Genomic DNA, 12914 nt, shown 5'->3' on the forward strand with positions numbered 1-12914 from the left:
AACCTTATTCAGCTCACTGCTCTCCCATCAAAAGTCATTTTCCCCCGTATTTGTATTAGGGAATTGGAAATGCACGAAGCCAAGTGGTTTTAACTGACCCTGTATTTTAAGCCTAATTTCTACAAAAGATCTATTGGTTAATTGTTGCATCCCAGGATGGCGACTCCATTCAGCAGAAGGGGAGATTTCTGCCCTTGAATGATCTCAGTTTTGCTGTGGCCAGGTAGGTTTAGTGCAGACATTTTACAATGATAAGACATTAAAGCTGTGATGGCTTAAAAAAATGCATTACTGATTTTACAGGAGAAAGCAGAAAACTGTGTGTTTTTGAGAAGCTTGTAAGCAAAAATGTATCTCATTATTAGGAGACACTACAGAAAGCAACCACCACCCCAGAGATGATCTGCTGTGCTTTGCTATCAAATACGGGCTTGCAGAGCTCTGAGTGCTTTCAATTTCTTCTTTTACCCGCAATAGACTTGTATTGCAAGAAAGGAAAACATAGGTCCAGTATTTTTATTTTTAAATCTATTTTTCAGCAGCAGCCGGAGCTTTGCAAATACTTTCTTCTGAAAATACTGACTTGTTTTATTTTCTACAGCCTTGTGGCACTGCGGATTTTGCCAACCAGGAGGTGCCTTGGTGGTTATCAACTAAATGCATTGAGAGGCAATGCCTTGAAATGTGTTGTGAATCCGTGTAAGCTGTATATAAATCCTGATACATCTGAGAGACTTGGAGGTTTTAGATATATATGTGGTGTTTTCAAACTCCTGTTTGCCATTTGGAGCCTTCAACAACTATAATTTTTTTCTAAAATATTGGAGAATAACATTATCAGTTTGGAATCGAGCAAAAATTAATGTATTTTGCTATTAGAGACCTGACGTTTAAACTGCTTTGTCACTTTTGAGGCCTGAAATGGAAAACTGGGTTTTGGCTCTGCAATGTGTCCCAATGGCTCGTTAAGGACAAGAATAACCGAAGAGAAAGCGTGAAAAGGACCTAAAGGTGGGTGTTGGGCAGGTGGGGGTTGCAGGTTGCTCTCGGTGAGAGCTCCACTCAAACTTTGCAGCACCAACCCTATAAATACTCCGCGGTTTGTGCTTTTGACCAGAAAAGCAGCGACGGTTTCATCAAGCAGCGTGGAACATCCAGCCACAATAAAGAGAATTGAAAAGCGAGGTGTGAGTGCTTGAGCTCGTATTTAATGGCCATAAACTAAATTATTCAGTGTTACCGCTTGGCCGCGCAGAACAACGTCTTGAAGGTTTCACAGATATGGTGGTTTATTTGCACAAATTCACATTGCAGCCCTTCTCTTTGAGCTTTGAAACTTTTCAGGTGCTTATTGCGGTGTCGTGGTCTTTGCTTTTAGGTACCTGATGGAAACCGAAAGCTGGGGGGGCTGTTTCAGACCCCTTTAGAATTCAGGTTGATGGGTTTTATCAGATGGTGAGCTGCAGATTTAAAAGGAATATTTCCCTGGGCAGCAGCAATAACGAGAAGGGATTTAGTGAGGCTCTAACTTTAGTCGTCTAGAAGTGTTTTATGTTCTGGTCATAATCCGATATATTTCTGTTAAAAAGCAATATAACAGGACGAGAGTGCTGGGAGGTTGGTTGCAGGTTGAATGAAAACAGGCAAAAATGATCTTTGTCATCCAACCGTTTATGTTTCAAGGTGTAGAAAGGAGTTTGTAACTACAGAGAATAACTTAAAATGCTGGTGAGTGAGCTGGTTGGATAAAAAAGACATCACGTTTACAAAATTAGGACTTGGGCTCTTTGGGCGTCGTATGGACTCCACACTCCTCTTCTGGCCTTTTCCAGCACGTATATATGCAAATATTTTAATTCACAAATATTCTCCTGAGTTGCATAAGCTTTTTATTTCCTTGGCTGTTGGATTGCTGGCTGACGCCTCGAGTTTCCACCTCGCTTATACGGTTACAAGTCATTCAGACTTTATGAATACGTTTGATTCACGGATTTCCAAAATTCACCATCCACCAGGGAACACGAATCTTCCAGCAGTCTCTTGTCTGATATTAACCTATTTCTTGGCCCTGCCATAAATGAGCGGCACTAAATCTTCCTTGCCCCCAGTCCCTTCAGTGTCCCACGGCGGGATAAGATTGAAGCAGCTGGCTTGCTTTTCTTCTGCTATATTCATGGCATGGCTTTCTGAAAAATTAAATTTACACTTCAAGTAGTTGGGAATCCATTTCAAAAGCCTTGTCTGTTAATACAGTTCTCTTTCTAAATAGCAAAGAGAAAATGACGTGTTTATTTGTCCCCCTAAGGGTGAATTCTAGAGGCACATTTGAGAAGGGCGAGGAACCTTAAATACACCAGCAAAAGCACCTATTTCCATTAGTGCTTTCACTGTTATTCTATAGGGGAATGCAGCTGTTATTTTATAAGGGAATGACATTTAATTAGGATTATCTATATAGCAGCATCTTATTGCCACTGCCATATGAGAACAAGTCACTGCAGTGTTTTCCTAGATGTAGGGATTTGGAAAAATCACCGCATTTCATTAAAATAACCCTTATTAATCTGTAACTAATCCAGATTGCATTAATATTCAGCCCAAACTGAAGAGACCACGAGCCCTCAGGATCAGGTGAGGAGAAGCTGAAGTATCCAGCAATGAAACTGTTAATGATCATTTTTTCCCTGCCATCCCCGATAAGCATCTCGGTGTGCAGGAGGGTGGTGGGAGGAATGGAGCTGCTCGTTCCTCGGTGGAGCCACCAGCCTCAGCTCCTACAGATGAATATATTGAATTTGATTCCTTTCCAAAAGTTGAGCCCCGGCCAGGAAAAGCTTCGGTCTCCCTGAGAATTTAAGGAATGCTCTTACGGAGTTCTGCCCGTTGAGCTGCTCGGCAGCTTCGAATCAATGAGTTAGTAAAAGGAAATAATACCAACAGAAGATAATTTGTTTCAGGGAAGTAGTCAGAACTTATTTCATATTTTCCAAGGCTCAACTATTCTATTATACCCTGCTTGCAGAAGGACATGGTGTCCTGTTTGAGTATATACAGATTAGGCATGCATAAATTGAATTAGTAGCATTTTTTTTTAATAACCCAATAGTTCTGTTAAAGAAACACGGTGAGTAAAGCAAACATAAATGTCTGAAGTTGTCTCCAGTTAAACATCAGGCATTTCTTTAGCTCCTTGTTGGCCCTGCCCCAGCGTGGCTTTGCCATCGTCATGTTGAACCAGACACCATCCAAGGAGCTTTCTCATTTACATCAGCAAGAAAGAAAAATGCATGAAAGAGGGATATTATGGGTTATGATTTCTGTAGGCGTTTGGATTATAAATCATCGTGTGGTCTGGCATATTAATCCAGGAAAAAAAGCTCATAAAAAAGAGGACTCCTGCAGTTCCCCACTCCTGGACTCGAAACGGTTTTTTCTCCTGACTCTGAATGTTCTCTGTTACAGAATAAAAGAGATTTATTCCTGGGTAAGGCTCTTCCCATAGAAATCCTAATAAATAGACCTTATTTCATCTCTGTGAGCAATTGTTTGAGGTATAAGCACAGGAACTGAACCAGAAAATAATTTTAATTTTTTTTTTTTTTTAATTCTTTATTAAATTATATAAAAGCGGAACAAAATAGGGTTGCTGTCCATTTAGTCTGGTTTGAGTTCATGTTGCTGCTGGCTGGTCTCTTCTCAGATGTGTAGAGTCCGACATCTGGGCAGGAACAACCCCAGGTTCCAGTGTAAGTTGGGGAATGAGCTATTAGAGAGCAGCGTAGGGGAAAGGGAGCTGGGGGTCCTGGGGACAGCAGGGTGACCATGAGCCAGCACTGGGCCCTTGTGGCCAGGAAGCCAATGGGACCTGGGGTGGGTTAGAAGGGGGTGGTCAGTAGGTCAGAGAGGTTCTCCTGCCCCTCTGCTCTGCCCTGGGGAGACCACACCTGGAATCTTGTGTCCAGCTGTGGCCCCTCAGTTCCAGCAGGACAGGGAACTACTGGAGAGAGTCCAGCGCAGCCACCAAGATGCTGCAGGGAGTGGAGCATCTCCCATGTGAGGAAAGGCTGAGGGAGCTGGGGCTCTGGAGCTGGACAAGAGGACACTGAGGGGGGACTCATTCCTGGGGATCCATATGGAAAGGGGGAGTGTCAGGAGGATGGAGCCAGGCTCTGCTGGTGACAACCAGGGACAGGACAAGGGGCAGTGGATACAAACTGGAACACAGGAGGTTCCATTTGAATTTGAGAAGCAACTTGTTGGGGTGAGGGTGTCAGAGCCTGGTCCAGGCTGCCCAGGGGGTTGTGGAGTCTCCTTCTGTGCAGACATTCCAACCCGCCTGGACACCTTCCTGTGTAACCTCATCTGGGTGTTCCTGCTCCATGGGGGGATTGCACTGGATGAGCTTTCCAGGGCCTTTCCAACCCCTCACATTCTGGGATTCTGTGATTCTGATTCTGTCAACAGCATTAATTTGGCATATAGAAAATGTATATTATTGTCTTCACTTGATGTCTTAGATTGCGGTTGATCCTATTGCAGGGAAATTCAAAATACCTGGTTTGGGGAGAGGACGCCTAGGATTTAATCATTTCGAGTTTTGGGGGTGTGAGCATCCTTGACACCCTCTGTTGGAGGGGTAGAGATGGGCTGCTGGTTGTGGGGGGGATTTTGGGGAGAAATAAGCAGCAAACAAGCACGGGCAGGCTGAGGAGCTGCGAAAGCTCTGCAGGGGATCGCTCCTGCGCTACGGGTCTGAAATCAGCATCTTTCAGGTCCAACCTGCTCGCTCAACGGGTTGCGACGATCGCAGGACTTGTTTTAATCAACCAAAGTGAATTTATATGCAGCAGCTTGAGTTGAAACAAATCCCTGTATTCAAATAGGAGGGAAAAAAAATCGCATTGTTATTCTGTTAACAAACCTCCTCTGGTTCTTAAATCATTAAATCTAATGAGATCGCTAAAGAAATCTTCCTGGGAAGCTAAAAGTAGACATGAGAGCAAGCGTCATGCAGGTACCAAATGTATCAAATAGCTTTTCGCCAAGGTTTCATTTAATTTATCTTTTTTCTGCTTTTAGTTACAAAGTTAAGTCGGAAAAGGTCATTTGAAAAGATTATAGATGTAAAGCCCTTTTAATCTTTTCTAATAAATAGCTGAGTAGGGAATAAATCTATTGGGAGCTCAGAGCTGAGCTCTGGCATTAAACCTCAGCACAAAACGTGTTTGGAACTCAACGTCCACACACAAACAACACCTAGAAATTATAATTACCTTAAATAAGTTGGGCTTAGAAGAAAAGGTGAATGATTATCAGAACTGGTTTAAGAAATGAAACATTAATTGGACTTGGCAGCTTGGCAGATCCTGTCGCCGTGGGCTGGGTTATTATTAAAGTGATTTAGGCACAGTTGAAAATACCAGTTTTTACCAAAGCTGAGTGCAGTTCATACAGGTTCCCAATAGCTCTTCTGTTCAGACTCTTATTTTAAATGGTCATAAATGACTCTCGGGATTAGGTGTCTTGGTTAGGCAGGGTTTAAATAAAAGCTTCTCATAATAAAGGCATAAAAGCATTTTGATTTTGGAAAGACAACAGCAGCAAATTGAAATGACAGTGTCTGAAATGGTGAAAATACTCAGGGTTATGCCGGTGTTACATATACGACATTGTCTAACATCTGAGGAGTCTTCAAAGCATTTTTCACCTCATTCAATATATAATTAAAAAGCAGCTTCCTCTAGCTCATTAAAATTTAGAGTCTTGTTGGAGCAGTGTACTTTTGTATTTATTTAAATGAACAGAGCACAGCCTTAATAGAGACTATAATAACTTCAAATATTAAATCTCTGTTGTGCAGCTGACACTTTATTTGTAAACAGCATTTATCTGCCCTTCATCAATACCAAAGTGCAAAGGAACACAGTCCCCAGAAGCTCATTGTATTACTTTGTAGCTTATTCACCTCACTTTCACCATATGCTTTTTATTAATTACACAATGGTCGCAAAACCCCCAAAGCAAGGGATTTAAATAAGGGAAGGCGGTGGCTCTTCATATGTAACAATGGCACCTCTCTGTTTTTCACAGGCTTTTGGGAACGCGAAGACGGCACATAACAACAACTCCAGTCGCTTCGGCAAATTTATTCAAGTGAACTATCAGGAGACTGGCACCGTGCGAGGGTGAGTGGGAATCGTGCGCGTGTTCTTACCTGCACGAGGAGCTTAAATACGCTGTTGTAGGGGGTACATGAAACGGGAGGTTCATTATTTGTTTTGGACTAAATAAAAAAAAAAAAAAATGTATTTTTTAGTATATTTAAATTAGTATATTTAGTGTATTTAAATTGCACAAATACACCTGAGCTGGCCCAAAGCCAGCTGAGCTCTCTTTTATCATGATGTCAGCTTGATAATTAAACTGAAATGAAACTTTTCCTCTTAAGCCAGCGGTTAAGGCAAAGACAGAGAAGGCTGGATGATGAGGCTGAGGTGGCTTTGAGGCTCCGGAGGGTTTAATCTGATGAGATGGAGCCAGACTCCTCTTGATCGCTGGCTAATTCCCCATATGCTTCTGTCTCCACCCTGGAGTCTCTCTTTAACCCAGCCCTTGACCAGTTAAAGCCTCTTTCCCCCCCTCCAGGCCATTGCAAGGAGATCTTTATTTCCATGGTGGTTGTCCATGGTGTTTTGGCATCTCTTCTGCTTCCCATAGCCGATGGGATGGATCACTGGGACTCCGACCCCCTGCGTGCTTGGAAGCCTAGGGATGAAACCTTCTGGGTGGACTTAAGCCTGGCTTTAGACAATTCAGACAGCGTCAGGTCGTCCCAAAGTGACTCAAGCCAGCTCTAAACGAGCAGGGCTACGTTAACTCTGCTCTTTCTCCCGGTTATTTAGCACAGTTGGAAAAGCGAAGAGCAGAAGCGCCATGCCAGGGGCTGGAGAATTTCTGCAGCCAGCTAAGAGATCCCTTGCTGGGACTTTGTTGTTATTTTAGAGAGTTGCTTTTAATTTTGTTGCTCTCTTTATTTCCCAGCAGAATGGTATCACACAAATAGCTTCCATTAATTTTTCAAATGAGCCTGGGTACTCCATGTACCTTCCTGCTGGGTTTTTCATCCTACGTCAAATCTGATGTTCTTTTTCTTTAATTCTGATGAACAGTTTTCTAAAAAGTCCCCATTTATTATTATTTTTTTAATACCTACTGAAATACAGGGTAAAAAACCCAGCACATGCCTTAACACTGTATTACATTGACATGCTATGTCAGCTCTATGGATGTAGCCTGTATTTATTCTTGGCAGATCAGTGCAAGTAACATAGTATTCATGCACTCTAGTTCATAAAATATAAGGAATTTTCTCTCTTCTTTCAAGAAATGCACTTTCACAATCTTTTCTCGCACGGCGTGATGCGATTGTGCTTTGCTATAAGCTTGCAATGCTGCCCAAAGAAAATAAAAAGACATTTAAAAAAACCCGTGAGCTGTTCCTGGCATACGAGACCACAATTTTTTTCCTTAGTCTTACAAAGAAGATCACAAGTATTTCTTTTTTCAAAGCTTAGCGTATATTTTAAGCACAACTATCAGACTGTCTTCTACATGTTATTTGCTTTGTTAATGCAACTGTGATTTGCAGCCCCGAAGCAGAAATTCGCTCTGTTCATAGGCTGAAAATAGCAGTTGGATATTCGCTATGTGAATATAATGACCCCAAACTTGAAGTGAATTTAAACTTAAGAGATGTAATAGCTCAGAGATTTAGAAGCAGCCAACCCCACCCCATGAAATGAAGCCTTTGAAGGTGTTTTTAAAATGGATGCAACATGAACGATGGCTACAGTTAAGTGCTTTCCCATCGTCTTCCCTGAATTTATTACGTCCTGCTCGACGATAAGCGAGTTCTGGAGGACGGTCTTTGCAACCTGCTCCATCCTCACAGGATGATCAAAAGCCCCGACATCTGACACGCTCCATAAAACTGCACAAGAGCCAGATAGGAGACGTTTTAATTAAAAAGCGCCGGTGAAATGGGAAATCTGCGCAGCGGCGTGAGGTTGGATCTCAAATACCACGAGCCGGCGCTTTCAAACATGCGCCGCTTGAGTGTTTATGAGAACGTGTATATGAAATTCAGCCTCAGATTTCGGATGGTGCGACCTGGTATGCTGAGTACAGGCTCCGGAGCGTGCTTAAATGAGGATTTTGTACAAAATTATACTCCTAGAAAGCCTTTTCTTTGCTCTTAAAGGTAGATTTGACATAATTGCCAACAGTAAAGGATGAAATGTGGTGGCTGCCCTGCAAGAGCATCGCGCTGCAGAGCGGATGTGCCATTTCCAGGAGCTGCTGTACCTCTGCAGCACCTCCAAATGATTCATTTTACCTTATTTTTTAGTGAAAGGAGGGGAAAATTACAGCGATACAAGTAATAAATGAGTCTGGCTTCCCATTTGGAGGCTATGGGGGAGATGCAAGCGTAGAGGTGCCTCCTTGTCCTCCCATGGCCAAAATTCAGGGAGTTTCCCAGTTCATCTGTTGGATGTTGGTGCCACGTCACTGGAAACACACAGCGACATCATCTAAAATTACCAATTATAACTCCACTCTCTAAATCCCTATCATTACTGGTTAGTATTGTTTGGAAGAAAAAACCTGTCAAAGCTTGTTTTAGCTCTGCGAGCTTGAAAAAAAAGGCTTTAATATGTAAATGAAACACGTTCATTATGGTTTATTATGTAAACTACAATAAGGAGCTTCTGCAGTTGTTGATTTTTTGAGTTAATAACCCGAGTTTTTGTTGAGAAGTGGCTGCTCTTGAAGAACTGATGGCGATTTGGGGACTGTCCTGCAGCTAAATCTGATCTCGCAAACTTTTGCACCCAGATGTATTTGGTCTGCAAGCAATTTGATTTTGCTGGCTTCAGATTAAATAGGTATCCGAGCTTCTTCGGCGCTGTCAAACTTTCCTGCCCATAGCTCGTCTTTTTCATATCCAAGTTAGTCTTGGCTTTGTATCAAACCCAAAAAACCTCAAAAGCCAAATATAATATTGGGCTTGTTCTGCCTAGGAAGAAATTTATATAACTAAGTGAAACAAGGCTGAAGCTTTTGTGTGTTTTTGGTGCTTCCCAGTAAAGCTGTGTTCATTTAAGTTGAACGGTGGGTCAATGAATAACGCTTTTCTTTCTGCCTTGCAGAGCTTATGTTGAAAAGTACCTCCTGGAGAAATCCCGCCTGGTCTATCAGGAGCACAACGAGCGGTAGGTGTCTGGATTTTGCTTCCAGGGTTGGTTTTGACTTCTATATGTGCTGATAGTGTCGCATTTCATGTTCCTAACCCTGTTCTTTTTTGTTACATACTCTGCTCTCAATAATTATTACTCTGATTTTAAATAAATTTGCTGCTTCTAGTTGTATTTCAGCTCTTGGTACTTCTATCCGTGTTTCCTTTTTGAGATGGATATTGTGCAAGAAGTTTTCCCAAATGCTCATGGACTGATCCCAAAGTGAAATAGCACATGTAACCTTGACAAATGTGTTCTTGGGTGATTAAACTGGGCTCCTCTTGGAAAACAGCCAGCGGAAACCCAAAGTTTTAATTTTAGAAACACTGCGATGCTCTTAGCGTTAATCCCTGTCAGAGTCGCCATGAAGCAAAACAGACGAGTGTCACCTGGGGATTTTTAGCATTAGGAACATTAAAATATTTTGAATATTTGAGAAGCCATGAAAATGGAAGATTTTTCTGTTCTGTCTTAGAAAGCAGGTGTTTAAAGTAATAATTTCTGCATTGCAAGGAAATAAGTTATTTTGATTCTAGTATAAGTTGGGGAATGACTCTCGGGATTCCAGTATAAATTGGGGAATGAGCTATTAGAGAGCAGCGTAGGGGAAAGGGACCTGGGGGTCCTGGGGACAGCAGGGTGACCATGAGCCAGCACTGGGCCCTTGTGGCCAGGAAGCCAATGGGACCTGGGGTGGGTTAGAAGGGGGTGGTCAGGAATTCTTTAAGTATCCATGTGTCCATCCAAGTGTCCATGGCTGGAAAAGAGGGATCTCATTCTCCATTACTTAATTTCATTGTTTGCATCGCTGCAAAGTGGGTACCACCCATTTCTGAACAGTGTTCAAGTCTGAGTTTGAAAGCTGGAAAATCAGGTTCTGAGCTCTACATGCGTTTCTCTACTTAGTGCTGCTGCTTGTTTTGAAATATAACTTATTTTTTATTATTTGTCACCAGGAACTACCATGTGTTTTATTACCTCCTGGCTGGAGCGAGCGAGGAAGAGAGATCAGCGTTTCATCTGAAGCAGCCTGAGGAATATCATTATCTCAACCAGGTGGGAATTCTGTACAGGAATCTAATAAATCATCTTGCCTTTTCTACTCCTGATATTTAATGCTAAGAAAGAAAATGCGCGGAATAGCGAAAAATGGGTTGTCTTAAGGCTCTTCGTCTTCCATCATCAGAAATAATTCTGCATTGGCAATCTGAACTCCTGATAAAAATAATAATCAGTGTTTTCCAGTTTTGTCCTGTCTGGGATATGGTAAATATACTGTGGTTTTAATTGTCAAAGGGAGAAACAATAATAATTTACGTGTTATCTGTGCGAGTGTCATTTACTCATTAACATCTGTCTGCTGAGTAGGAGAAAAAGAGAGAATGTGTTATTCTAGTAGCTCTCCGAGATTTAACATCTTGCATGGCGTAGTTCTAATTTTGTAGCTTCATGGCTGGCATGATCCTTTGAATTTAACAATATAATAAGTTTAATATAACTAAAACCACAGCAACCAACAAATTAAAAATGCATGAGGTACTACCAATGGCCAACTAAACTCATACTTTAGAAAATCAGATTTATTTCAGGTATTTAACATGCTTGGGAATAGGGACTTCACTGCTTTTTGTTCACAAAAAAGAAAAAAGAATATGTGGAATAGTTAGGCTATATGTTGATTTTAACTAATTGCAATTTTCTTGGAGCTGAGACATGATTAGCAATAAAGAGCCATTTAACCCACAAGCTGGAGATAAACTTTTGCACGCAGCAAAACCCAAATAGCCTTTAGTCTTTCTGTAATATATAATTTAACTCTGAAATACATCTCAATTCCCTGGGGCTTTTTCAAGATCTTTTTAAAGTGGGCTATCAAAGCCAAAATCTCCTCTAATATTAATGACTCCCACCCACAGAATCCCAGAATGTGAGGGGTTGGAAGGGCCCTGGAAAGCTCATCCAGTGCAATCCCCCCATGGAGCAGGAACACCCAGATGAGGTTACACAGGAAGGTGTCCAGGCGGGTTGGAATGTTTGCACAGAAGGAGACTCCACAACCCCCCTGGGCAGCCTGGGCCAGGCTCTGACACCCTCACCCCAAACAAGTTTCTTCTCAAATCTAAGAGGAACCTCTTGTGTTCCAGTTTGCACCCATTACCCCTTGTCCTACCATTGGCTGTCACCCAGAAGAGCCTGGCTCCATCCTCCTGACACTCACCCGTTATATATTAATAAGGTCACCCCTCAGTGTCCTCTTGTCCAGCTCCAGAGCCCCAGCTCCCTCAGCCTTTCCTCACACGGGAGATGCTCCACTCCCTGCAGCATCTTGGTGGCTGCGCTGGACTCTCTGCAGCAGTTCCCTGTCCTGCTGGAACTGAGGGGCCACAGCTGGACACAAGATTCCAGGTGTGGTCTCCCCAGGGCAGAGCAGAGGGGCAGGAGAACCTCTCTGACCTACTGACCACCCCCTTCTAACCCACCCCAGGTCCCATTGGCTTCCTGGCCACAAGGGCCCAGTGCTGGCTCACGGTCACCCTGCTGTCCCCAGGACCCCCAGGTCCCTTTCCCCTATGCTGCTCTCTAATAGCTCATTCCCCAACTTACACTGGAACCTGGGGTTGTTCCTGCCCAGATTCAAGACTCTACACTTGCCCTTGTTATATTTCATTAAACTTTTCCCGCCCAGCTCTCCATCCTGTCCAGGTCTCTGATGGCAGCACAGCTTCCAGTGTCACCCACTGCTCCCAGCTCCGTGTCATCAGCAAACTTGCTGACAGTCACTCTGTTCCCTCATCCAAATCATTGATGAATATATGGAATAACACCGGCCCCAGCACTGCCCCTGAGGCACTGCACTGGATACAGGCCTCAACTGGACTCTGCCCCATTCACGATTCTCTGGCTCCTTCCCTTCAGCCAGTTCTCAGTCCACCTCACCTGCTCTTAATGACTCGGGATCGGGAAATTTGTACAAATGAGTAATGGATTAAGAGCCAAAGGCTTTTTGCTCAACGTCTGTTTTGTCAGATTCACAGGTTCTTTTGGGCAATTGGCAGTTTTATGTTAGTCAAAACATTGCTTTTAATGATAGTCTTTTTTTTTTTTAATAACAATTTAAAGGTGCTAATTTTTAAAGTAAAATTATAAATGCAATGGTGTGTAGCTATAAAATATTGAACCAGGCCCCTTCTGTCAAGGACTCAGTCCAAGCCAAGTGTTACCTTTTCCTCGCAGGTTCCTCAGCTCATGGTGCATTATGCAAAACAAACGTGCATTTTTGCATTGCAGATGAGTAATAATCTGTTCAGAAATTTCACCAAAACATGCTGTTATGTTGTTGATCTGTAATTGCAGGGAAGCAGCTTGGCAAAAATACGTTTATATGTGTATATATATATTTTAAATCGAATTAACTTGACCTATCCCCTGATTTTGGATGACTTCTCCACATCTCATACCAGCATCAGAAGTCCTTCTCTCAACTTGCTGAGTGTTTTCTGTGCCAGTGATTCATATTGAAAGCAGTGATTTGCAGAATTAGGTCCTTATTTGAAGTTCTTCAGGAGCTCGTGTTCTTTGACTTCTGTCTGATTGTAAAAATATACACATTTCTAAAAA

General features: G+C 42.5%; 1 protein-coding gene across 1 annotated transcript in view; it reads left to right on the forward strand.

Annotated features, from left to right (window-relative positions):
* Positions 1 to 12914, forward strand: part of MYO9A (myosin IXA) — a gene marked incomplete at its 5' end in the record, with an annotated part of 128435 nt that overhangs the window by 20886 nt on the left and 94635 nt on the right. Inside the window, 3 exons of the mRNA XM_080351334.1 lie at positions 6091 to 6185; positions 9210 to 9272; positions 10253 to 10352. Of these exons, the coding sequence (XP_080207460.1) occupies positions 6091 to 6185; positions 9210 to 9272; positions 10253 to 10352 (258 nt within the window). The remainder of the gene's footprint in view (positions 1 to 6090; positions 6186 to 9209; positions 9273 to 10252; positions 10353 to 12914) is intronic.

This window comes from Nesoenas mayeri, assembly GCF_963082525.1.
Source record: "Nesoenas mayeri genome assembly, chromosome: 11".
Lineage (NCBI taxonomy): Eukaryota > Metazoa > Chordata > Aves > Columbiformes > Columbidae > Nesoenas > Nesoenas mayeri.